Source organism: Batrachochytrium dendrobatidis, assembly GCF_000203795.2.
Source record: "Batrachochytrium dendrobatidis JAM81 unplaced genomic scaffold BATDEscaffold_9, whole genome shotgun sequence".
Lineage (NCBI taxonomy): Eukaryota > Fungi > Chytridiomycota > Chytridiomycetes > Rhizophydiales > Batrachochytrium > Batrachochytrium dendrobatidis.
Genome location: NW_006281107.1, coordinates 380101 through 404326, shown reverse-complemented (window position 1 = coordinate 404326; position 24226 = coordinate 380101). Strand labels below are relative to the sequence as shown.

Genomic DNA, 24226 nt, shown 5'->3' with positions numbered 1-24226 from the left:
AAGATCCTTGCCGACTATTTAGATATTGCTGATTTCCAATGAAAGTGGATATAGATGGAGGTGACATGGATCCAGACAGTCCAGAAGAGGACTGATCGGATTGGATTATATTTGAAGCAGCAAGTGGATCCGATACAAAAGTAGTATGTCCTGTAGATTGCGATACTGCTGTATCCAAAGGAATAGGAAGTGGTGCAGTTGGTAATCTCACTTTTAAAGTGGGATGCCGTTTAAACGGAAAAACAGGTAAACTGACATATGCTTCAGATTCACTGGAAACTGTTCCTGAAGCAGGAGTCAATGTAGATGAAATGGCAGTATTCCCCAGATTCCCCCAAAGCCATTTGGGTAGCCTGGCAGCCAGCGCATGCGAGATTTCAAAGTCACCAGTAAACTTGGTGACAAACTCGGCTTCTTCCGATGACAACATTGCTTCCTTCAAGTATCGAATGCATTCTGACCTATACGAAGCAACACTCCAACACTGTAGTTTGCGTAGACACATGATCACTAGAGTGGTTACCAAAGACCCATCCAGACAATGTACATACAGAGGATACGAGCATGAATCAATAAGGACAGGCAGGATCTGAGCAACCTTTGGAAAGGACAAGGGAATGTTTTCTTTGGGTCTATCGACTCGAATATGAACCAAAGTGATGTTGTTTGATGCAGCAAACTTGAGTATGGAAGGTTCAGATAGTGGTTCAGGAGTGAGGGATACGATGGTCTTGAGTCCAAGTCTGGCTAGAAATCGATGGTTTCGGTCTTTTGGATAACCGCCTCTAAAGAGGTCTTCCTCGACAGTACCAAACCGATAAGTTGGATATATGGAAGGCAAAGGAGTGCAAGGACGACAAGCATATGAAGAAAGCGAGGGTTGTGACTTGGTCATATCTAGAATGGTTTGTCAAATAGTCAACTTTATCGAGTTAATTCAGTAAACTTGATGGTAATATGCGCACATCGTTGTCAACGTGCTAAAACGTCAATTCTTAAAATGTATTTCAATATAAATCCACTTGAATTCCCCATTTTAAAAATAAACTCTCAAAATCTGTAATAAAGAATCAAATGTTGAATGAGAGAGTATTTATGTGCATGAACGTTTTTAAAAAGTAATTGAATGCAAGAAAATATTAAAATTGTGACTGTCCAAAGAAAAATACACTTGTAGATTGGTTTGGTAGGTGCAAGATGAACAATTAAAAACGATCAAGTTGTGGGCCAGATTAGAGTGAGTTGTGGAGATCGAGATGAATAGATAGTACTGCCAGCGACTATTGAAGGTAGAGGAGCATTTATATTAATTTCAGAACAACTGGAACGGTTTTTACTCTTGCTTGAAGATCCTCCTTTTACAGTCGACACGTCACTGGCATCACCATCGCACGTTTCGGGGCTAGACGGATGTGCCAGCATCAGTTTTGAGAGCTTGTACGATGATAAAGAGAATGAATGTTTATGTCGCATATTAGTACTTGGGGTGGGAGGACATTTGGATAAATGCGACAACGACTCTGTTCCATTTGAATGAGGTTGTACTGCTATAGTAGATATGGGTGCATGCGCGATCGGCAAAGTGGGTGCAGACGATGAAGCAGTTACGGCAGTAGCAGAGCTGGAAGGAAAGAAAATGCTAGACTGCCATCCTGCTCGTTTGCGAGCGGATTGAATGTGTGATCGTCCACAAGAGAGTGGACATGGAGGTACGGCGGTTGGCGAGCTGAGCTGTTTAGTAGTGTGTAGTGCACAAGGACAATCTGGTAAATGGCAATGATTTTGAAGATGGGCATTGCAGCGGTGTAAATGGCAGGTTGATGACAATGCATTAACGGTGGTGTCCGAGTTGACAGTGGACGACGATTCACTTGATGAAGACCCGGTGCGCGGCTTGCAAGGATGATTACCACAACTACAAATTGTAATGTTGCTGCAGCAATGGTTGGAAGTGCAGCCATTTGTACTGCATATCGTACCCACATTACTGTTTCCATGTCTTTTACCACCAGAAATCTTGGCTTTACGAGAGCGAGCATGCCGTACAGGAGGACAGCCACAATGTACAGGAATCCCATTTGATGATCCTTGGAGATTATACTCAACACATGCACTACACGTAGAGTTGCGCTTATCCGTGCTGGACCCTAAAGAAAACGGTACTGGATTGGGCGAGTTATTGCTGGCACAAATCTGATTCGAGATTGGACTATTGACGGAATGCGATACTGACATAGGTGAATTAACGCACCCACACCCATAGTTTGCATGGTTACAACGTTGCTCAAGTGATAGAACACGAGCTTGAATGGCTATATACTTTGCCTTGGTCTCCAAATACTCTTGAACAAAAATGTTTTCGTTTGTAGTGATCACCAACTGCTCTATAGCTGAATCCAATTCGTGCTGTACTAAGCTACGACCAAGAATCTCCCTACGTAGAGATTCTCGTAGTTCCTCAATCTCACGCTTTAATCCAATATTCTCTGTCTCCACTGGAGATGGAAGAACTGGGGATCCAGGCGTTAAATTCAACTGCAGTTTGGGAGTATTAAATTTACGAGATTTCAAAGCGGCATTAGGTGTTGAGGATGGAGTAATCGTATGTACCAAATGTGTAGGGGTTGCTAAAAGTGTAGACGATGTGGATGCTACAGAGCCTTCTATACTGTCAGATCTCAAAGACATAGCAGTTGCTACTGGCGAAGTTGGAGTAGTCGTGGTGTGAACAACATTTGGCACTGAATGTGGCAATGAAGTCTTGGCTTTTCCAGTAGAGGAAAATGACAGAGTTGGACTAGAGTTGGCGGACGCATGCATGTCCATAGCAGTCAAAACAGAAGCATCCATAGTGTGCAATCGATGATGATTGACACCAGAGCAGTGATTCTGTTGACGATCTTCTGGAACGGTAGAAAGGCTCGACTGTGAACCATGCATGTCTGTAGCTCGGTCTCCAGCATGATCTGACGAAAACCCAAGTTTCTGAGGAAGCTTACTTGATGAACCGAAAGATTTTAAAAAGTTCCATGCTCGTGAACCACTACTAGTGGGTGCAGTTGCACTTTTATTACCTAGTGAGAAAGAGCGAGTGTTATTGTTATTACCGTCTATGGAAATCCGAGCAGAGGTCGATGCATGCCGACGGCCATGATTACTGTGCAGTAATGCTGTATTAGAAAGCGGGTGCATAAAACAAAACTACTAGTTAGTCAAATAAGTCAATTTTGGGTTTACTTGACAGCACTACACACAAACAGACAAACTCGAATACTTCAAGATTAATGAATCCCAAGATCTTGGCGGGAAAGGAGCCATTGTGTATGGCACGTTATTCCGACAATAACCTCCGCCGGTGAGTTTCAACTCATCCGCGTGTTATTGTCAAGCTCAAAATTGTGGCATCGAGAATGCACAACTAAGCGGAATGAATGGCATGTAGATCAAGCCAGTCAAAAGTCTTGATTATAGTTTTGACTATAGTCAAGACTTAATACGGATATAATAGTTACACTTTTGTTGTTGAGCCACTCAGTCTAAATATGTTTGCTCGGTTTGCAAGACAGCTTATGACAATTCTCGGAATAAATTGCACATTCTGGCGGTGATAAAGCCTCAACTAAATAGTTGCTTTGCAATGGCAATAATAAACACTTACATGTATCGAGTGAATTGCGAGAAGTAGGCATCTCAGGCTGTGTATACGCTTGAGTAAAAGGCTGAATGTTGGATACTGGATGTAACGAGGATGAGTTGGAAGTAACTGTTAAAGTTGGATAGTCAGGTTCAACAGACATGGATGTGCGATTATAGTTACAATGGTTAGAAAACTGATTGTCAACTTTGTCATTATTCTGATGGGCGTGGTTATGAGGCTGGTGATGATCCACTACTTGTGGTCGCACAGCCAGCGATGCGTTCCAGGACGAAGAATGTACGCCGTCATCAAATGCTGCGCGGGCAGTGACCAGATCAGGGCTTGAAGCTGCCCGCAAATGGTTTTTCGCAACATAAGGATTGGAATGGCTGCTATATTGCTCTGCAAAGTTACCAAAGCTATTTCTATTCGTTCGTGCTGTTGTTGGGTCAGTAGTTGCTGCATTGGTGTAGCCACATCCATTGAGGTTTTCTCCTGCAGATATTGAGCGATGTGGTATGATGGAGAGCCGTTTTCCAATGCCATTGATTACAGTGGATGCAAACAGCTTTGCCTGGCCCAATGTGCTACGAGAGCGACTCAATGGCTGCCGGTGAATGGTATCAGAACTATTGTTGTAATCCACGCTTTCAGCAGTAACGCTCATCACATTTCCATAATCTAAACGTTCGTTGCGGTAATAGCACTCTTTATCTGTCATCGTCTGATGATAAGTAGCACTGGTGCCAAAATGATCAATAGAAAAGCGTTGTGTATCTGATAACGAGTGATCATTGCTTTGTAGTGGTTTTTGCTGTGAATGAAAAGCATGAACAGGTAGGGGATTGGTGAAACCGGAATTCCTACGAGTCCCATAGTGCGATTGCCGTTTGCGAGGGGGGTCAAATATAGGACTTGCAGAAATACTTGCAGTACTATTGGAGCTATATAGAATAGGTTGCGATGGCCGAAGAAATAATCTCTTGTCACTACTACTCGCCGAGACTGGCGAATATAAAGTGTTGGACATGAATGAGCCTTGAATGTCTTGGATCGTTGCTGGAAACCACCTGAAAATTCCAAATAAATAGTGCTGGTGTTGTGGCCAAGGTATTTATAGGACTAAAACGGCTTTACCTTACCAGATGTCAACTGTTTAAGGATTAGAAATATAATTTCAGTCAACGTTTGTTTTGCAGCAAAAATATCAAATTCCCTCATGAAAATGGAGTTGTTAGGGAGTAGTGCAGGGAATACACGCTGACCCCTCATTGAAACATACAGTACGTGAAAGATTTAGGGCGGGTGTAAGTTGCTTGTGAAGTACTGGTATGTGTAATATTGCTTGGTCCGTCAATATTTGTTCAAGTATGTTTTTAATAGTCTGACCTGGTGTTGGATAGACGAGGGGTTGGTACTGTCAAAGAACAGGCTGGATAGCTATGGTAATGACCAGTGCAAATCTACCACAACTTTAAGCATATTTGGCGACTCACGGACATTGCCAACGCGCAACATTCCGACAATGTGCAACACTGGATACCGGCATGTCTTGGCTCACCACTAAAGTGTATTGTTGTCTCAAACTCATTCCTCTCTTTAATGCATTGCCTCACCTTATGTAAGTCTATGGCGTCATGAGTTGATCTAGGAAGCTTATTTATGTGGTTCTAAATCACCTATTTTGTCCACCATCTCTACTTTTACATTGCACTGACAGTTCCGCTCAATCACCCAAAACAACATTCATTCCCGATTCAACCTCAAGTTTAACAAAGTCAGCTCAATGCCCTAGACATGCATGGGCAAATTTCCACTAGTATATATCAGCTCAGTCAATCGATAAACGATTCGATACGTTTGATTGGCTGGTATTGATCTGTGCCAGGTTGCCACTGTAAAAGTCTTGCTTGTGCAACCATATTCATGTAAAGTAGAAAACTATCTTGCAGCCAATATGTTGCTTTAGAATAAATGGTTAGACATTCGCTGTACTTTCCTACTAAACATCCACTACTTCAATCGGCATTTTCAACTCTTCAATAAACACAACGCCCATCATATGATACAAAATCAAACTATAGCTTTGATTTGAAATTCACTTTTGCACAGCCATACGCTGTATAGTCACCAGATTCATTTATTTTAATCCAGATGTTGGATCCAGCTGTTCTGATAGTGTCAAACTATAAACTCGGATACGTTTGTAATAACTCTATTTTGCTCTGGAATAAACAATCGTTGTATATTTGTTGTTGAAAATTGATTAGTTTTACAAACTCTGTAGTCTAATATCAGATACGTTGACGATCTAGTTCGAGAGAGCATCTCGAGAATGTAACCGTTGTTTCCATGATGGTCACTTGAAATGTTTGTTTTGAAGAAAAGGAAAGTTGAAGGTTAAAGAAATGTCAAGAATGCGATCACTTGCTCTGTATTCTTGTACAAGAGTGAGCATGATGATCAGTCAACTAATGAATTCATAAAACACAATGTTGCCCAGTAAGATTGGCATTCATCAAACATGACTGTTTATCATGCATTTGATACCCTTGCTTAGTATTCCATTCTACATAAATACGGCTGTAATATTGCAGACATCTAAACACATACATGCTTCACATGGTAACATGCACAATCCACAACAACCATCACTTGAATGGTATGTTGCCAAGCATTGCCAGGTTGCATTCATAAATATTGCCAAAAACTCGTATAGGTTTCACATGGTAGCATGCGCAAGAATAGCAATTAGCAATAGTAGGTCGAGGGGTGATTCATCTCTCAATCGATTCATTTACTGCCATAACCACCCAAGCAAAGAATTCCAGTTACTAAGGATTTGGCTGTTATAAATAAAAATCTATACAATTGATGCAATAAGCAGCCTTTTACAGCCATATTTATGTAAAATGGAATACTAATAAGCGTCAATGCATGATAAACAGTCATGCTTGATGAATGCCAATCTTGCTGGGCAACATTGTGTTTTATGAATTCATTAGTTGACTGATCATCATGCTCACTCTTGTACAAGAATACAGAGCAAGTGATCGCATTCTTGACATTTCTTTAACCTTCAACTTTCCTTTTCTTCAAAACAAACATTTCAAGTGACCATCATGGAAACAACGGTTATATTGTTGAGATGCTCTCTTGAACTAGATCGTCAACGTATCTGATATTAGACTACAACAGAGTTTGTAAAACTAATCAATTTGTAGTAGAAAAACAACCCATGTTGAAACATGGTTTATTTCGGAACAAGAGTCATTGCAAGATGAATACAGAAAGGTGTTTCATTTTACGTGAATACCGGCTGTAGATCAGATTCAGTAAAAACCACTACCATTCAGACTTGAATCAGGCATCAATCTTGGCTACATCAACGGTCTCAATAGCACACTGGGTAAGAATGCACTGAACCCATTCCTTGACATTTAGCTCAAGAGTTTCAAGACGAACAGATCCGTGATCAAGAACAACATCGTGGAAAGCGCGAAGATCAAACTTGCTTCCAAGTGCAGTTTCAGCATAAGATCGAACTTCCCGAATCTTGATCTCACCAACTTTATAAGCAAGTGCTTGACCTGGCATGATCGAATATCGCCTTACTTCACTGACAATCTCTTCGTGCGACATAGAAAGCTGTTCTGACATGGTTTCAACACACTTGTCAACGGTCCATCCGAGTGTGTGCAATCCAGTATCAACAACAAGACGCAGGGCACGGAACATTTCAAGCTCTAAGCGACCAAACAAGTCGTATGGAGTGTCGTACATCTCCATCTCTTCTCCAAGAAATTCAGAATACAGACCCCATCCTTCAACATAGGCAGTGTTGGACACGGTTTTAAGAAAAGTGTGAGAGACGGGCATTTCAAGTGCAAGAGACACTTGATGATGATGACCCGGATTAGCCTCATGTAGTGTCAGTGCCATGGCAGAGTGTCTAGGAGAATCTTTAGAAAGAAGCAGATTGGTGGAGAAAGTACCGGTCTTTTCAGCAGTACCGGGCTGGTAGAAGGCAATGGGAGATGACGACTCGGCCGCAGGAGGAACAGATTTGACATCGCATTCAAATTTGGGGAATTTGCTAAATAGCTCAGGCATTTTCTTGTCAATGCGCTAATAAACAGCAATCGTTACAGTGTAAAAATCAACATTTGGATATATATTAGAATGTCACATTTGCATTACAATCCAACAAACATGGCTAACCGTAAAACTCACCTTGATCAAATCTTTGTAGTAAGGAACACAATCATCAGGACTGGCAAAATACAGCTGAGGGAACTGTTTCTTGTCCTTCAAGGCGACAAGGAACTCGGCATAGGTGCCATCAAACACTTTGCTCTTTGTTTCCTCCATGCGGGCACGAATACGAGAAACTTCCTTGAGACCAAGCTGATGAAGCTCATCAGCAGTGTAGCGCACAGTGGTGTTGAGATAGATCAGATCATTGTAGACACGCTGAGAATCAGCAAGACTGTATATACCTGCAGTACTACGTGCATGAGGCAAATACTCGCTTTCGAGGAATACTTTGACACTGGTATAAGCAGGAACAAGGTAGTCGCGGATAGCAGCAATGGCATAATCTTCTGGAAGGTCAATGGCGACAAATTTTTCCTTGAATAATTGGTGGAAAATACTTTCAGTGGGATCAGCCACAGCCATATTTCCGCAAAGATCAATCATCAGCTTGATTGATTCAGCGGGAAGAGTAATCTTTTTTGCGATGCCAGCACGGTAAGCATCAATGCAATGACCAAATCGTTCAGGAGTTCTTTTGATACGAGTAACATAGTTTTCAGCATCCTTGACAGTTTTGAGAGACTGGAAAGCAGATATGGATGAGTGGAAGCTAGCAAAGGCGCCATACATGTGAGTAGCAGGGATTTCATATCCATAGCAAGTGTCGCTGAGAAGAATCTCAGTACAACTTCCCTTGACCTGTTTAAGGTCGTCCTTTTCCTTGATAGAGAGCTGACTGGCATCGATTGCTTCAGCTCGTTCAGAAAGCTTAGTAACGATACCGATGTTTTTTTCGTGAAACTCTTTGGAGCTGTTGAAGATCTCGTCAGGATATCTGTCAAGACCAAATATGGGCGAATACTCTGTAATGTCGGATTAAACCCCAATTGATTAATAGGATTTAAACAAGTGCAAGCGGATGAAAATACACATTGTAGAGTCGATTAGTAAACATGATTGGAAATGATCTGCTTGAATAATGCTGGATATCAGCCAAAGTTACAAAGGAATGATGATCAGTTATACATGCAGACCAGCTGTCATAATTTGGACCAAGGCATTTACCAGGTGCAGACTGACAAAAGAGCTCCATAAAGTCATCCATAATACAGACCAACTCTTTGCTGGCATCAGGAGTTCCAGTTACAACAGTCGTTTTTGCGACAGGAGCAGCAGGCTTGGTGGCCTTCAAGTGTTTTCGAAAAAAGGGCAAGCAGCTTAACATTCTAACAAGCAATGGTCGTAATAGGAGGATGCAATAAAATCTAATAGCCAAGTATTTGCCGCCGTATTCAGATTCGTCTTCAACTTTATACGCCACAAAACATTAATATTTTACTGCCGTATTCATGTAAACACCAATTGTCAAAATACATAAATCAGTCATGAAATGATGAATGTCAAATTCACTGGACAAATTATGTTTTTAAATTCTTTAGTTGATTGGTTCTTTTTGTATAAGCAACTGAACGAATGTCGATATGACAGTTTATTCAAATATTGAATGATTGGTATGGAAACAACTGTTGTATTCTTGAAGCATGCAATCATTTTTTTTCTTGGATTAGAGTGTATTTATGAGTTTAAGATATAGGAATTTGACAACTATTAAACCCAATATTTGGATTGTTGTGATTGTACAATCTAGACTGTCAAATGAAGGTTTTTGTTCAAAATTATCGTTTGGTTTCGATTAAAAACTTGAGAATGTTCAGCAAGAATACAGAATTGTTTTATTTTGCATTGTAAATATTCCTGAGGGTACGATAGTATACTGGTTTTTTCTGGTACGAATATTTTTCAATAATGTTGCAAAATAGCCAAATGCTGAAATCATTGACTTCTAGACCAACTGTAATGTATGGCATGGCAGCATTCAAATTGAACAGATCGCCATATAGATATTTAACCTTTGGATCCAAATTACAAACAAGACACAGTTCACACGTATTTCCCGAATCCATGAAAGTCACCACAGTCCAAAAAGAGGCAAGTCGGTTAGTTGATAAATTCAGTAATACTCCAAAATCCTTTACTGCATCATATCCATTACCTAATGAGTTGAGGAATGTGTCAAATTCTCTTATTTTACAATGATTGCTAATTGATATTTTTGAAATATATGAATGCATGCTGTGATAATTTTCTTGGACAATCATAATCTCCAGTTGGATGTTCAAGTCACTACAGACGATATAGATATACTATACAAAGCTCTAAAGACTCCAATCGCATCTCAAGCTAAATCAGGACCAGCAGCATCCGTCTCTCATAAACTCAGTCCGGAATATCTGCAATCCCTACACCTGTCATTAAAAGATGTTGAAGCTGAAAAGCTTTCCAAGAAAACAAACCAATTCAAAAGTTTGGAACGTGCTCTGAAAAACAAAACAAACACTCCAACACTTTCACAGCTTACTCAGCTCATTCATATCAATGCTATTGCTAAACGACCAAAGCAAGCACTAGAGTCATTCAATCACATTGAAAAAGTTGGATTAACGCCTGATGTTGTTGCATATAACCATCTCCTTGATTCTTACTCTCGTGCTGGTGATTTAAACGGTGCCGTGGCTGTTTTTTCTCGAATGCAAACCGCAGGAATATTCCCAGATCTTGTTTCATTCTCTACACTGATTAATGCATGCGTTGCCAAACGCGATCTAAACGGTGCATTCAAACTGTACCATGAAATGAAGAGCAAAAATATCCAACCCAACCAGATTATCTACACCACACTCATCAACGGATGTGCCAAAACAAAAGACTTTGCTCGAGCATGGAAGACGTTCAATTTTATGCGCACTGAAATCTCCCTTCCAGATGCTGTTGCTTTTAATTTGATGATTCACATTTGTTCAAAAACAGAAGATGCAGAAAGAGCAATCGACTTGTTCAAGGAAATGTCTGAGCGTGGATTAGAGATTTCGCAATACACGCTGACTTCTTTAATTCAAGCCTGCTCTTCCCGCCACGATTATTATAACGAGTCGTTTGTCCTGCTGGAACAAATGGCTGCAAGTGGTTTTGTGCCTTCCATTCGTACATACAATGTCATTTTGTCGGGAGCTGCCAGATTTGGTGATATCTTGCGAGGTCGTTTGATTTGGAACGATATCGTAGAGCGTATGCGTGAGCAGCCACTTAGCTCCAATCCTGATGTGATTCAACTCAATCGTATATCTCCAGACGAGTATATTTATGCATCCATGCTTCGTCTCTATACTAAAGCAATCAAAATTGAAACTCAAAAAGCTTTGCTTTTGGATCCATCAACGAATACAGCAGCACCACCTACTCTAGCTTCTGATCCTACACAGCAAGCAAAAGACTTTAATCTTGAAACTAGTTTTGATAATAGCCAAGCAACGGCAGAAACAAGTATTTCCTTGCTTGAATCTACAGATACTTCACCTGCAGCGTTACTTGATGAAGCACAGAGCATATGGCAAATATTTCTAAAACAACATCATCTTCATAACACTGAAAATACCAAGCGCGTACAAAGTGCCTACTTGAAACTGCTATGCACTGATCCATCTCACAATGCGTTTGCTCGTGCCTATGATTTTTGGAACACGTTAGACTCTGTCAGTAAAAAATCCATAGCCAACTATTACTGCTTAATAACTCTTGCAATGAGACAATCAGATACAATAGATCAAGGAACAGTGTTATGGAACAGTCTTCTTGAATGGGATGCTGAAATGGAAAAGTCGTTGGATGTGCAATCTGGAGAAAAAATGACACGTACAGAAAAAGAACTGCTGCGTCTTCAACATGGGCGATCTCGCGAAATCATGTTTAAAATGCATTTAACAATGGCAAATGGATATGCATTGTAAGTTGTTTTTTGAAACTATTTCATTTGCTTAAAAAGTCTATACTTGGCAGTCGTATACCATTACTCTACACTTGATTTTTCTTTAGACAAGGTCATGTTTGATGCAGATTGGCTTTTAATCCTATTTAAACTTGCTTATTTTGATATTTTTACATTCAGGGCAGGAAAAATCGAATCTGCAGTCAAAGTTCTATATGATACTGTTCTATTTCGATACCCTTACTATCTACCTGCAGTCCACTTTCGTGATATCTCGCCGATTGTCAAGATTGCCGAGCAGAATGCGGACAATGCTCAATGGGATTTGATGAATCACATACTTGGACTCTGTCCACCCATCACTGATCCACTATCACAAGTTCAGCACATGTTGAAACTCAAAGCTGTTCCTTCTGGAAGCTGGTGGGGATGGAACATTCTTGGGGTTGATGAACATGCGATGGCTATGTTGCGTCGAAAACAACAAAAAGAGCGATCAAAAGTGGTTCAACGCACCGAAGCGTATCGTAATCGTTCCACCCATCATAGAAATACTAAAGTGGTGCTGGCAAACGTACCAGAGCTTGTAAAATCACACACTGATAAGAATTCTACTACTCGAGGGTAGTAAGTTGAATCATCCAAATGTATGAGTGCTGCAATTCAAGGGCTGGACAATTTCAAGATTGGATGGTCTATGTAAGGCGGATCAAGTATGTATCTGGGTATTACTGAAAATCCAGATATTCTCACAACCTTATTCGTGCCAAATACGTAATAAACCGCAGTTTCGTATAATGATAATTCGCCAGATTGACTAAACAAAGCTGTGTTTTTTGAACAAATATTTGCATTACATTTTGATGAAAGACTTGCTGCATCTTTCGATTAAATATAAGACAATGCTACTCATTTGATATAATGGCGACTGTTTGCCAATCTTGTTTTGACAAAAAAATGGCGTTCTGCCCGAGTCTAGGCTAGCCTAAAGACAATCGTGCAATGTTACGGATAGTTTAGACTTTTAAAATGCCACAACAGCAGTCTGCTTGATGCTATTAGAATGCCTATTAAACATAATGAAAGTGGAGTCTTGTATAACTAAAATAAATCTTTCATCTCTATTCTCATCCCCATTGTCACTAACTCTGACTTTTTTGTAGACTCGGTTGGATGTAATATTTTTGAAAAGTTATGCTAGGTTACTGCTGTATAAGCAAAAATTTGGGGGTTTAGATCACCACCAAGGTGTTTAAATAGTTGAAAAGCACCAACCAAAAACAAGGTATTCACTTTCAGTCCAAGCGCTTTCGCTTATTATTATACTCATCATCACCTGAAATTGATTGTAAACCATACGAAGTTTGATGCTGATGAGAGGAATCTGGATACTGCCTTGCAGACATCTGCGACTGCCGACGTGGTGGACGGTAGTGATGTAGTGTTGATGATTGCATTGGCAAGGCACGTCTAAACGCAGGGCCAGATTGGGCACTGTCTGATGAGTCATTATTAAATGTAGATCGCATAGTGTGGCCCCGACCTCTGGAGTTATATGGCGGCCGCCTACCCCGATGATTCGAGTCATTCTGTGAGTTACGCGCAATGGGTTCGGATGATCTATTTTGGGGGCCAAGCCTAGGATTAGTTTTGACTACTACTGGCTCGGATGGACGATCGGCCTAGAGTTGAAAGTAAAAGACGGTTTTTAAAATTAGAAATACATAGAAAAGCCATGATTTTATAACTGATGCATACCCAGTGGTGATACACAAGCTCTGCCGTAGGCACCTATTTTATATGGATCAAACAAATGATTTTAAATCAGTATATGATCAAGTCATTGACTATGCCGCTAAATACATGTATTGCCAAAAATGCAGTAACATACTGGTTGTCCTGTTTCTTCTTCTCCCCATTCCATGTGTGACATGTTAGGTCTGTCTGTGAATGCCATTGAAAATCTAAAAATAAACTCGATTGTAAGCGCACCGAAAGCAATCATGAGTACTCGGACTAGATGCAGAAGCTTATAAGTCAGTCAAGATAGACTTACTCGCCTATGCGCACAATCTTGCCTATAAATAACTGAACTTGACCTTGATGCAACGATACTCTGCTATAGAATCAAAAGTCAAAATATATTAGTATCTCGTGAAAATAAACGAATCAGACTGATTAGATCCACTCGAGTTATACTTGCCATTTCGATAAGGTCAACACATCTCCTAAATAATAGCAATGCAAGCCCATATATTTAAAGAAAACACGATGAGCAAATCATCAGAGTGTATTTGTCGAAACCGCCACAGACAAACATCTCGACATCCATGTGTAAATAACAAGCAATTCACACCTTCGTTTATGTATTTGGCTTCAGGAAGCATTGTTGTTGCAAGTATGGATGCTGTATTATCAGCAACCCAACAGTGCCGCAGCTCACCAGATCTGATTTGTATAGGATTATCCGCTTGTGATTTGAATTTCAGATTTACCATTTGAATCAAGCCAAGTAGTGATGGATTGTATTATTCAAGATAATTGTAGATTAGAAATCATATAGACCTGAATGGTCAATGCACTAAACCCATTACAGTTCAAAACTAGAAATCGATGACCAATCTTGATATAACCAAGTTGAGCATGACTACGATCTAAGACGCCTCGTGTGCCATGCCTATAGCCATTGTAGTTTGGCATGTAACAATAGTAGAAAACAGGTCTTCAAAACCACCCACAGTGATCTGTGCTTACCCTTGTCAATGACAAAACATTGAACAGTAATATCTTTCATGCCTGGTCTCAATGACAACAGCTGACGTACAGCATCGATGCCCACCACTGCAGTAGTATTCTGCATTGTCAGATAAAGAAATTCATTGTTACAAAAATTGAATCCCTCAGGCAAGTCACGGGTTTAGTCGCGGTTTGTTCGAGCCATTCAATCCACTCGAGTGTCGCTGACAAAGACTTCAATGACAAGCAACTGCAGTAATAATTGATAAAATGTCTGAAGCAACAACATCTGCAGACTTGAGTCAAACTGCAACAACTTTACAGGATAAAGACAATATTACTTTGTTTCAGTCTTATGGACGGATGACTGACGATCATTCTGAAGATTGGATGATAAGAGTTACAGTAAGAATTACACAACATTCGACTGTTGTGCAAGTATAAAGTGCTCATTTTATTTGTACTCAAGGGTTGGCTGTATCGTACTGCTGGAATGGGAATGCGATCTCAGTTTTTATTGAATCTAAGTCAGCGTCTGATCTCTCCTAGCAGTCTTGATTGTGAAGCATCCACAAGTCTGTTCTGTGATCGCACATCGCCTTTCTTTGCTCAACCTCTTCGAAATACTCCTGTTTGTTTAGTGGTCTTGGGAATAGCAAAACCTTCTGTAGGCACTTCATCTACAGTGCTCAATCCACCAGATGAGCTTATGACTGATGAAGACATTATGACTCTGGATGAAAAGGCTTTGCAGGAACATACTGGTACATATATTGGTGAGGAGATTGTGACAGATTCGTCTGGAAGATTCTGCTGTTTGATGCGAGTTCCAAAAAGTGCTGTTGATCGTATGATGGCTGCTCAATTAGAGTCAAATCCTTCTATCCAAAGACAACCCTGGACTCGTTTGCTACTTATGGCATATCTTCCTAATAGATGTTTGAGTATGTTGACAGAATTTTATGTTTGTAAAAACCAAGCTTTACTACTATGACTTGTAGTTCATGCATCTAAAAATTAAACTTTTTAATTTTTCATGTTTAATTATTCAGAAATTCGAGACATGGCTGTCATAACATTGATCCCATCAACAGGAATCACAGTCATTTCAGATATTGACGACACAATCAAGGATTCCTCCGTATTTCTTGGAAAACGATTGGCCGCTAAAGTTGCATTTTTAGAAGATGGAAAAGAGGTCAGGGGAATGTCAGACTGTTACAATCTTTTGGTAAAATTAAACTAATTGCTACCGAGACTAGATGATTGAATTGCACATGCTTGGCTTTAATTAAACTCTTGATAATGCATTGTATTAACATAAACATAGTCGGCCAAAGGCGTTGCAATACACTACTTAAGCGCAGGACCATTCCAGCTCTACTCGCCTATTTCTGCATTTCTTAAAACATTTTCATTTCCACAGGGCTCTGTTACCTTGCGTAATGTTCGTGAGGTCTTGTCAACGCGAGCTTATAAAAACACGGAGCTGGTACGGATCCTCAAGGTAATTATAGTACTGTTTTACAAAATCAATAACAGATATCTTTCAAACATATGTATTGCGATGCCAACCTGGTCTATTTTTCTGATACGATATAGGACTTTCCCAATCATAAATTTATTCTGATTGGGGATAGTGGTGAAAAAGACATTGATATCTATTATGAAATAGACAAGACCCAATCCGAAAAAATCATCAAGATGTTTATTCGAAATGTTACCGAGGATGCATCCAAGATTCCTGATCTACTTAAACGGGTAGATAATCTATACGGTCATCAACACGATCGTAAGCGATGGACGTTCTTCAATAACTCGGTTGAAATCATTACAGATGAGGTTACTATGGATGCCATCATGAAGCTTCGATCAACTTGCACATAATGGACAAGTCAATTAGATTAAATGGTTTAAAACTAAATCTATTTCTGTCATTAGTAGTATTATATGTTGCAATCATCAGTAAATAAAATGCCAATTAAAAGCCTCATTTGTATCAAGAATCAATCATATTTTCCATGTCTGGCGTACTAAAAAATTTGACAGAGGGACGAGTATCATTGTGGGCATCAAAAGCAATCTCAGTTTGCATATAAGAGTAGTTGAAATGCGCAGGCTGTTGCGATGCTTGTTTCTGATAGGTTGACTCCTTGAACTGTACAATCACGTTTCTTCGCGCATCCTCCAATCCATGATACATACACAGAGCAGCGAGAGATTTTGCACTGTTGATATCAAAGTAAACCATCCGTCTATGGCCGTCTTGCCACACTTTGAGCGCCAAGTGAACTTCCTTATTTTTCACAAGCCAGCTCAAAAGTATTCTTGTTGCTGCCTTGTATAATGGTACTTGATGAAACAGAAGATCCTCCACAAATTTAAATGACTCCTTGTTACACGGAAATTGCTGATAAAAATAAAGTAATTGTTGGTAAAACATCGTATCATACTTGATACCCTTTTCAGCCATATATCCAAGCAGCATATCTAAGCCATTTTTGTCCTGATTCAGCACAAAAATCTTGCAGAGGATGGAACATGATACCACATCTGGCGAGAGTCCCAATGCACTATACGAATGAAACACCTCTATCACTTCTGAAAATTGCTTGTTTTTGTACAAAGCGTTCATAATCTGTGTTAAAGAGCCACTTGAAACCGGTACACCCATTGATTTATATCGCACAAGTTCTTCAAATGCATCCCTTGGAGTATGTGATTTACAAATAAGCTCGGTTCGACGTATCATAAGCAAATGGCATGAAATCGATCGACCTTGAGAAATGAGACGATCAATTTCTTGAGTTATGGTAGTCAGATCGCCAATAGCTAAAAAGTGTGCCGACATAATATTCGTAATAAAAAGCATATCTTCTGCATCAAACTGCATGGAATGTGCTTCTTTATAAAGTTGCTCGGCCAAAAGAAATAGATGCTGATTAAGAAGAGCCTGGATTAGAGGAATGACTACCGACACGTGCTGTAGACATTTGGCCTCGTCAAGAATGTTCAAAATATCATGTACAAGTTCGGGTGATTTAGATTTGAGTAAACCCACAATAATACCTTGTATTAGAGAAAGTGAAAAAACATATTTTGAAGGACCAATTAACTTGAGGATCTGAACTATTCGATCACGCTCACCAAGATGCGATACGTGGTTTAAAACAGGCTCAAGCAGGATCTGTAGCACTTGATGGCCTCTATTTTTACCAGAAGAGTTCAATTTACTACACAGCTGTATCAACAGTCGCATAATATTTTGAAACGAATCATCTGGGCTGGATCGAATAAGCATTTGTGTATAGTTTTGTGCGGCATTCGTATTGGCAGGATCGCTGAAAAGTGATTTTTTTAAAAGATCGATAAGAATACTTGAAATATACACAGACGTACTATCTACTGGCATTGATACAAGCTTCAATAAGCAGCTTTGATTAAATTCTATGCAAATGTTTCTATCCAGAGATCGGACTATTGCAGAAGCAGCCTGGGCACTGGCAGTCTTTTGATTTAGTAAATAAAGCCAGTCTATAACCAGCGCACACAAAAACCGGTTTGTTGTTGAGTGATGTATTGTAACAAGTCTCGCTAGCAATGCTGAAATGAGAGGTTTAGCTGCTGATGGGTGTTTAAATGTTTTAAGATGGTTAATCAGAATATCAATAGCTGGATCAACATCAGCTACTAGTAAATGATTGTGCACTCTCTTGATTAATTCATTGTCGCTCGTGCAATCCAAGTGAACCCCATCGTCAGATAGTGCTTTAGAAGTAGTCAAAGATTCAGTATCTGACTGAGCTGAATTCCCAAATGGTTTTGTAGGAACAGACCCAAAATAAAATCTTTTTTGATATCCAGAAATGCTGGGTGAAATAAGGCTGCCAAATCGGTATACTCCAGATCTAATTGGGGATGTCGTGAATGAAGAAAAAAGAGTTGCAGACAGATTGGAATGTGACAGATGAGCTGTGTGGTGTTGCCGAGGCAGGAAATCAAAATCCTGTTTCTTACAGGCAGAAGTAGGTTTAAAAGAATTGTAACACAGTTGACTATAGTTAAAAAGTAAATATGACTGAAGTTTGGATATAAATGTTGCCAATGCGATCCCGCGAGCTTGAAGCAAGATGAGCGATACTAGATCAATAGCTTCGTGTCTTGTAAGGAAAATAAACTGTCAGTATATTTGATTAAAAAGTCAAGTTATGATTTCAATGCATCAATAAAACCAAAATCTACCTATTTGCAGGACATGAATGGCTCAAGTCTATAACGCATCGGACTACATGATGAATTGTCTGTGCAACTGTAGTGACGATTGTAGGATATCTATTATAGCCAATACCCTCATCAACAGTACTTGGATTTACAGAAGAATTTCCTGACCAAATAGATGGATTAAATAAAGGTCGGAATGTTTTCCTCATATTTGCACCAAAGCAGAGATCTATTCCAGCAAGTATAGTGACCAGCTGAGATGTGACAATAGCAGCACGAGCCAGACGAAAAGAGATTGAATTGTATCGTTTAATTTTTGTACTTGGTTTCAACTTTGTTTGTATACGCTGATATGGTCTGTAGAATTGCAAGAGCATGTATGCTGATGATGCAGGTATGGGTATAAATGAATGTGAATAAAGTCGAGTCAAAGGCAATCTGTGAACAGCTGGAGAGTGAATTGAAGAATCTAACAAAGATCGAGTGGTTCCAATGCGATATCTATCAATGAAATGTACTTTCTGTCGAGACTCGGGAGTCCATCTCTCCCAAGGCGGCAATGCAAGTTCATCAACCATCCAACTAGCGTTGTAAAAACTTCAAGCTCGACAAAAATCACTTTGGTCACCACGTGACTGTTTTTGATAAAACTTGATAATTTATTGCCATTGGTCGAGCACTTTGCAGCCAATAATAAATCATGCATTACTATGAAAAAGCCTCGAATATCTTGACAAAGTTGTATAAGAAACAGGGCACTATAAAGGGATTGGTGATGAAAGAGGATCCAAAAGACAAGAAACTCGTGTATGGTATAGTGTGCGAGACCTTGAAATGTAAGTTTATTGATTCCGAGTGAATGAGTGGTCAACCTCATTGCTGTAGTAGAAATCTCATTCGTAGTAATTAATAGATCGAGAAGTCATTGAAGAAATCATTTGCTCGTCAGACATTCGCAAGTCTGAGCCAAAAAAACTTGCCAAGCCTCTCCTAACAGTTCTCGTCTATGATTTACTTTTTGGAAAAGGCATAAAAAATGCTGGAAAATACAAGGATATGCTTATGCGACACAAAAGTAGACTCAATGCAGAGCTGGTTAAAATTAAAGTAAAGCGCAAGTGCAAGAATAATCAAGATCTCATTCCAGAGCACATTCGAAATGCAATTGTGTTGCCTCGCTATGTTCGCATCAATACCATCAAGACAAATATGGAGCAGGTTATCTCTCATTTCGAAAAAAAGGGTTATCGACTTGACACCATTGAAAAGCTGAATGAACCTGAATATCCGTAAGATCTTGCATCTATACGTGTTTATTCCAGCCATGTCCAAGGATATTGATGTCTTGTGTAAAATGTAGTGCAATGTGCATGATCAAGGATCAGCATCTTCCTGAGCTACTCTTGCTGCCACCAAGCACAGATTTACACGAGGATAAACTCTTGCTTCAGGGTCATATTGTTCTTCAAGTAAGCAGCTATTTACTTTGATTTACCATCTGAATGTTCACGATCGCTCATATCTACAGTGTTGTGATGCTTTCTAATCAATTAGGACAAGGCTTCGTGCTTCCCAGCATATATACTGTCACCTCCAAAAGGCTCTGTATGTATCGATGCATGTGCAGCACCCGGTAACAAAACATCCCATCTTTCAGCGATATTAGGCAACACTGGCACTATATATGCTTTTGACAAAGACCGAGCACGACTAGATACACTGCAAAGGCTGACCCACCAAGCTGGCTGTAAAAATATTTTACCTCAGTTTGGTAGCTTTTTGGATGCTGATCCATTCGATCCCATGTTCAGCAAGGCACGTAATGCGATGTTTGTCTTTTTAAGATGATATGCTTAAACCCTATTTGTGATTGACATTAGGTCGAATATGTGCTACTTGATCCATCGTGTTCTGGATCTGGGATTGTTGGTCGCTTGGATCATTTGCTCAAAAGTAAAGCTGTTTTGAATGCTTTGCCAGGATAAAGTGTAGTAATTCATTCACAAAAACTTATACTATTTATCATTTTTAGATTCTAAAGATGCAAAAGCCGATACACAGCAAGAAGAAATTGACGATCGAGCCAATGCATTGGCAGATTTTCAAAAAAAAGTAATCCTTCATGCGTTCAAATTCCCCAAAGTCAAGCGTATTGTATACTCTACTTGTTCCAGAAATCGGATTGAAAATGAGGACGTGGTACAGTATTGTCTACAAGAAAATACCAATTTTAGTTTAGTAGAGAATGTATTTCCTCAATGGCATCGTCGCGGTTTAGAGGGATCGATTGAAAATGGTATGTGACCATTATTTGATTTGAACTGCATAGAATACTATTGGAAATTTGTTTTCTTGACCCTATTTGTTTTATAGCCGATCGTGTTATTCGTGCGCTCCCCGAAGAAGACGGAACCATTGGATTTTTTGTAGCGCTTTTTGAGAAAAATAAAGAGCCTGCACCAATTGAATCCACTGATTCAAACAAACGTAGGACGCATTCTAACGAAAGCAATTCTGAAACAAATGCATACAAGCCAAAAGAACACAATACAAAAAGAAACCGCAAAGAATAAAGTTTTGTTATTTGGTAAAATGTAGTGGGTTTGATTTGATTGATCAGCAGCAAGTGGGCCTCAAACCACTGTGTTGTACCAAACAGTTAATCTAGCAACTTGGTCCAGTCATACTCTTTCCACTGTGTTCGAAATTGATCAAGTCTCTGAGCATTATCCCTTTCGTTGGCACGCTTAGGTTTTCGCCATGTGTATGTCGGTAGATCCAACACGCTTGCAATTACCTCCTATACCAATAAACAATCAGCAAACAGTTTATATCATATCAAAGTAAAACGATATAGCAAAACTCATAGCGTCACTTACCCGGCCAAACCAAGGCAACCATTCTTCCGAGTTTTCAATTACATGCCCAAACCCACGATTTGGATCAAACCAAACATGAAAATAAGGAAGATTAGGCACCATAGATCGACGAAATCCACGATCTGTTACAATCAGCTTTTTATGTTGCGACCATTCTTCCTCGACGTTATTTATGGCTTCTTTGTAGTATGCAGGTGCATCTTCAAACAGATTCATTGGAACTGGAATACATTCTATGACTGTGTGTTTATGTGATTTGAAATTAATAACCTGCTCCATAAAAATCACTCCTTGATTGTTCGCAGATGCCATTCGAAGTAGCGATTTTTGAAAATTCTAATCATTGGAAACACTTGTCAAATTCTGTTGAAATATAGGTAATAGGCTGATGTGTTTACAAATGATTAGGCATTAGATAGCAAAATGCACCTACCCTGATTTCATTCCATGCATTATCTTCAAGCTCGAGAGTTGTGAGTGAATGTTGAACTGGAACAATGAGACAATGGCCAGGAACCATGTCGATTGTCTCTGGAAGCGAAAGGTACACCTCGGTGCCCAAAGATACAATAGGTATACGCGGAGCCTCGCCCTCATGAAAACAAAAGTTGCACTTTGCAATTGTACTTTGAGTCTTTTTATAATCTATAATAAAATGATAATATCATGTTAGAGGCGTACCAACAGTAATTATGATCGACAATCTAATAGACAAAGGTTAAAGTTGTGATGGGTATTTACTATCAATTGCAAACTGTCGCTTCGAATTACTACTGACAACTTTTTTCTGTGCCAGTTTGTCGACACTTTCGTCCATGTAATCCAAACTATCTTTAAACGTAGTATCACGAGAAATACGATCAGCCATATCTTGATCAAACGTAGTTCCTGAACCCATCTTTTCTTGAAGAACCAGATCTTCAAGAGTCTGTTCTTCTAAATGCGAAGATTGAATACGATTACTGCTTGTGTCATGAGTATCGCGCTCAGACTATAGATTATCAGATTATGTTTATCAGATTGCAAACTAAACCATGTAATATTACTAGTAGATTGGTATTACCTTGTGCCGCTTTAAAGAATGTTTGGACTGTGATGGATCTGCATTCAGGTCATATAATCGACCTCTACTATCGATATTTGGCACAATTTCAACCTACAGTTAATGTTAGAAAATTTACTAGAGCCTTTGAACGTTCAAGAATAAACATGCTCATATTCTTGTGGAAATCACATACTTTTTCCCTTTGTGCAGCATTGTCTGATTGAGCTTTAGAGCGCTTATATTCTTCTTCCAGTGCTTTAAGATTTGGCGAGCGCATCAGCCTTGCTTTAATCACTTGTGCATTGAGCCTATTCAACTGAGTGTGTGATAAAACCTCGCCAGCATAGGCAGATTCAGATCCCGACTGTTGTGCTACAGGAACAAATGCAGAAGGAATGACAGATTTTCGAGTTTGATCCACAGATTTCTTATCTGCATTTGCCGTTACTTTTGTTTGTTCTTGATGTATAGTAAAGCTGGAGTTTGATTCACCTGGACGCTGAAATTTAGCAGTTGACCCAATAGATGGTCGATATGACCCCAAACTATCCTTTGATTTTACTCCTTTTGCCTTGTCTAAAAACGCTCGTTCATCCAATGCCATTTGAAACGCCTCCATTGTCTAAAATACGCTTAAAATTAACACTGCGTATAAACAGCTACCATTTCAGTTTACAAATAGTACATACACCGTATCTTTCCAAAGCCATACTATCTACGCTCTGGCCTTCTTTTGAATTATCAAAAATACGTTTAAGCTTTGCCATTCTCCAGTTGGCACCTCGATCACCAAAAGTGTATCCCAACTTGTTTTCTATTATAAATTACATTATCCAAATAGTAATTAAATGTCAGATTTAGTAGCAACACTACTAACCAGTATGGAATAAAAATAGGCTTAAAGCAACGTAGAGGACTCGACACACACTTGATACAGAATTAGCAAAAGTACCTTTAATTTCTATCGATTTGACTATATTAGTATCGGGGTTAGCTGGATCATCAAAATAAGTTGGATTTAGTTCTCGCTCTTTGCGAATTGCCTAGAATAGTTTATGGAAGAGATTTAGAGTCAATTCAATGTATAATTATAAATTGGGTCCAACAGAAATATGCAAATCTATCCAATAGAAAAAAGCAATACCAATCTTCGAGCTTCTTCAGCCTCACGCTCAAGATGTTTAAGTGACTTGCGATCTGGCGCAGCTTTGGCAAGTCCAAAGATATCCATCGAGTCATCCAGTGTCATCCAATCTGCTCTAGCAACTGGCAAAGATTCACTTTCATGAATGGATGATACGTTGGTCAAACTTTCTACAGTTTCCTGTTCTGTAGCAGCTATAGCAGTAGGTTTTTCTACCCACAAATCGACATCATGTTCAGATCCTGAAGAGTGAGATTGCTCCAATTCACCACTGCTGTTCCTAGACTTCTTTTTTGAATGTTTCTTTTTATGAGACTTTTTCTTGTGGTCTTTGTGATGTTTATTCCGATTCAAATCCTTTCTGTCGTGCTTGTCAATGGTCATCGATTCTCCTGTGAAAGCAGGTTGAATGTCATAAGTTTTCTGTTCCAAATCCATTTCAACTGACTCAACGAGTATAAACTGGAAACAATCGACTTTTTCA

At 39.5% G+C, this 24226-nt stretch overlaps 10 protein-coding genes across 10 annotated transcripts; 3 read left to right on the top strand and 7 right to left on the bottom strand.

Annotated features, from left to right (window-relative positions):
- Positions 1 to 475: 475 nt before the first annotated feature.
- BATDEDRAFT_12654 (uncharacterized protein) lies at positions 476 to 895 on the bottom strand (the record flags this gene model as incomplete). The annotated part of the gene is made up of 1 exon (XM_006680191.1): positions 476 to 895. A coding segment is annotated over one exon (420 nt), but the record flags the coding sequence as incomplete, so codon positions are not given.
- A 184-nt stretch (positions 896 to 1079) lies between these two features.
- BATDEDRAFT_90009 (uncharacterized protein) lies at positions 1080 to 4808 on the bottom strand. Its single transcript, XM_006680414.1, has 2 exons — positions 3659 to 4808; positions 1080 to 3170 (listed from the first exon to the last, which is right to left on the bottom strand). Exons 1-2 carry the CDS (start codon positions 4665 to 4667, stop codon positions 1216 to 1218), a joined length of 2964 nt encoding a protein of 987 aa, XP_006680477.1. The 5' UTR covers positions 4668 to 4808; the 3' UTR covers positions 1080 to 1215.
- A 2049-nt stretch (positions 4809 to 6857) lies between these two features.
- Positions 6858 to 9160, bottom strand: BATDEDRAFT_35511 (uncharacterized protein). The gene is made up of 3 exons (XM_006680337.1): positions 8960 to 9160; positions 7871 to 8757; positions 6858 to 7765 (listed from the first exon to the last, which is right to left on the bottom strand). The coding sequence occupies exons 1-3, from the start codon at positions 9117 to 9119 to the stop codon at positions 7001 to 7003; spliced, it is 1812 nt and encodes a 603-aa protein (XP_006680400.1). The 5' UTR covers positions 9120 to 9160; the 3' UTR covers positions 6858 to 7000.
- A 548-nt stretch (positions 9161 to 9708) lies between these two features.
- On the top strand, positions 9709 to 12513 carry BATDEDRAFT_90007 (uncharacterized protein). Its single transcript, XM_006680485.1, has 3 exons — positions 9709 to 9883; positions 10063 to 11735; positions 11898 to 12513. The coding sequence occupies exons 1-3, from the start codon at positions 9719 to 9721 to the stop codon at positions 12343 to 12345; spliced, it is 2286 nt and encodes a 761-aa protein (XP_006680548.1). The 5' UTR covers positions 9709 to 9718; the 3' UTR covers positions 12346 to 12513.
- Positions 12514 to 13012: 499 nt separating this feature from the next.
- BATDEDRAFT_26195 (uncharacterized protein) lies at positions 13013 to 13722 on the bottom strand (the record flags this gene model as incomplete). The annotated part of the gene is made up of 3 exons (XM_006680272.1): positions 13013 to 13399; positions 13476 to 13508; positions 13609 to 13722. 3 exons carry the CDS (start codon positions 13720 to 13722, stop codon positions 13013 to 13015), a joined length of 534 nt encoding a protein of 177 aa, XP_006680335.1.
- A 495-nt stretch (positions 13723 to 14217) lies between these two features.
- Positions 14218 to 16340, top strand: BATDEDRAFT_35509 (uncharacterized protein; the record flags this gene model as incomplete). Its single annotated transcript, XM_006680336.1, has 5 exons — positions 14218 to 14858; positions 14923 to 15397; positions 15506 to 15684; positions 15784 to 15960; positions 16056 to 16340. Exons 1-5 carry the CDS (start codon positions 14724 to 14726, stop codon positions 16338 to 16340), a joined length of 1251 nt encoding a protein of 416 aa, XP_006680399.1. The 5' UTR covers positions 14218 to 14723.
- Positions 16341 to 16452: 112 nt separating this feature from the next.
- BATDEDRAFT_90285 (uncharacterized protein) lies at positions 16453 to 17865 on the bottom strand (the record flags this gene model as incomplete). The annotated part of the gene is made up of 1 exon (XM_006680413.1): positions 16453 to 17865. One exon carries the CDS (start codon positions 17863 to 17865, stop codon positions 16453 to 16455), a length of 1413 nt encoding a protein of 470 aa, XP_006680476.1.
- Positions 17866 to 18598: 733 nt separating this feature from the next.
- Positions 18599 to 19051, bottom strand: BATDEDRAFT_90284 (uncharacterized protein; the record flags this gene model as incomplete). The annotated part of the gene is made up of 2 exons (XM_006680412.1): positions 18599 to 18630; positions 18802 to 19051. 2 exons carry the CDS (start codon positions 19049 to 19051, stop codon positions 18599 to 18601), a joined length of 282 nt encoding a protein of 93 aa, XP_006680475.1.
- A 323-nt stretch (positions 19052 to 19374) lies between these two features.
- On the top strand, positions 19375 to 21190 carry BATDEDRAFT_17142 (uncharacterized protein; the record flags this gene model as incomplete). The annotated part of the gene is made up of 6 exons (XM_006680206.1): positions 19375 to 19510; positions 19588 to 19963; positions 20035 to 20143; positions 20229 to 20507; positions 20555 to 20627; positions 20707 to 21190. The coding sequence occupies 6 exons, from the start codon at positions 19375 to 19377 to the stop codon at positions 20976 to 20978; spliced, it is 1245 nt and encodes a 414-aa protein (XP_006680269.1). The 3' UTR covers positions 20979 to 21190.
- A 40-nt stretch (positions 21191 to 21230) lies between these two features.
- BATDEDRAFT_35507 (uncharacterized protein) lies at positions 21231 to 24180 on the bottom strand (the record flags this gene model as incomplete). The annotated part of the gene is made up of 9 exons (XM_006680335.1): positions 21231 to 21474; positions 21554 to 21889; positions 21987 to 22198; positions 22295 to 22544; positions 22617 to 22709; positions 22792 to 23220; positions 23288 to 23412; positions 23551 to 23641; positions 23743 to 24180. The coding sequence occupies 9 exons, from the start codon at positions 24178 to 24180 to the stop codon at positions 21334 to 21336; spliced, it is 2115 nt and encodes a 704-aa protein (XP_006680398.1). The 3' UTR covers positions 21231 to 21333.
- Between the last annotated feature and the right edge of the window lie 46 nt (positions 24181 to 24226).

Bases quoted from the DNA above. Each gene is read 5' to 3' on its own strand.
- BATDEDRAFT_90009 (XM_006680414.1), bottom strand. From the start codon at position 4,667: ATGTCCAACACTTTATATTCGCCAGTCTCGGCGAGTAGTAGTGACAAG. The intron at 3,171-3,658 runs GTAAGTGTTTAT...TTTCTAATACAG, and splicing joins TCGCAATTCACTCGATACAT to CATTACTGCACAGTAATCAT.
- BATDEDRAFT_35511 (XM_006680337.1), bottom strand. From the start codon at position 9,119: ATGTTAAGCTGCTTGCCCTTTTTTCGAAAACACTTGAAGGCCACCAAG. The intron at 8,758-8,959 runs GTAAATGCCTTG...CCGACATTACAG, and splicing joins CTTTTGTCAGTCTGCACCTG to AGTATTCGCCCATATTTGGT. The intron at 7,766-7,870 runs GTGAGTTTTACG...GCTGTTTATTAG, and splicing joins ACTACAAAGATTTGATCAAG to CGCATTGACAAGAAAATGCC.
- BATDEDRAFT_90007 (XM_006680485.1), top strand. From the start codon at position 9,719: ATGCTGAAATCATTGACTTCTAGACCAACTGTAATGTATGGCATGGCA. The intron at 9,884-10,062 runs GCAAGTCGGTTA...CATAATCTCCAG, and splicing joins TCACCACAGTCCAAAAAGAG to TTGGATGTTCAAGTCACTAC. The intron at 11,736-11,897 runs GTAAGTTGTTTT...TTTTACATTCAG, and splicing joins ATGGCAAATGGATATGCATT to GGCAGGAAAAATCGAATCTG.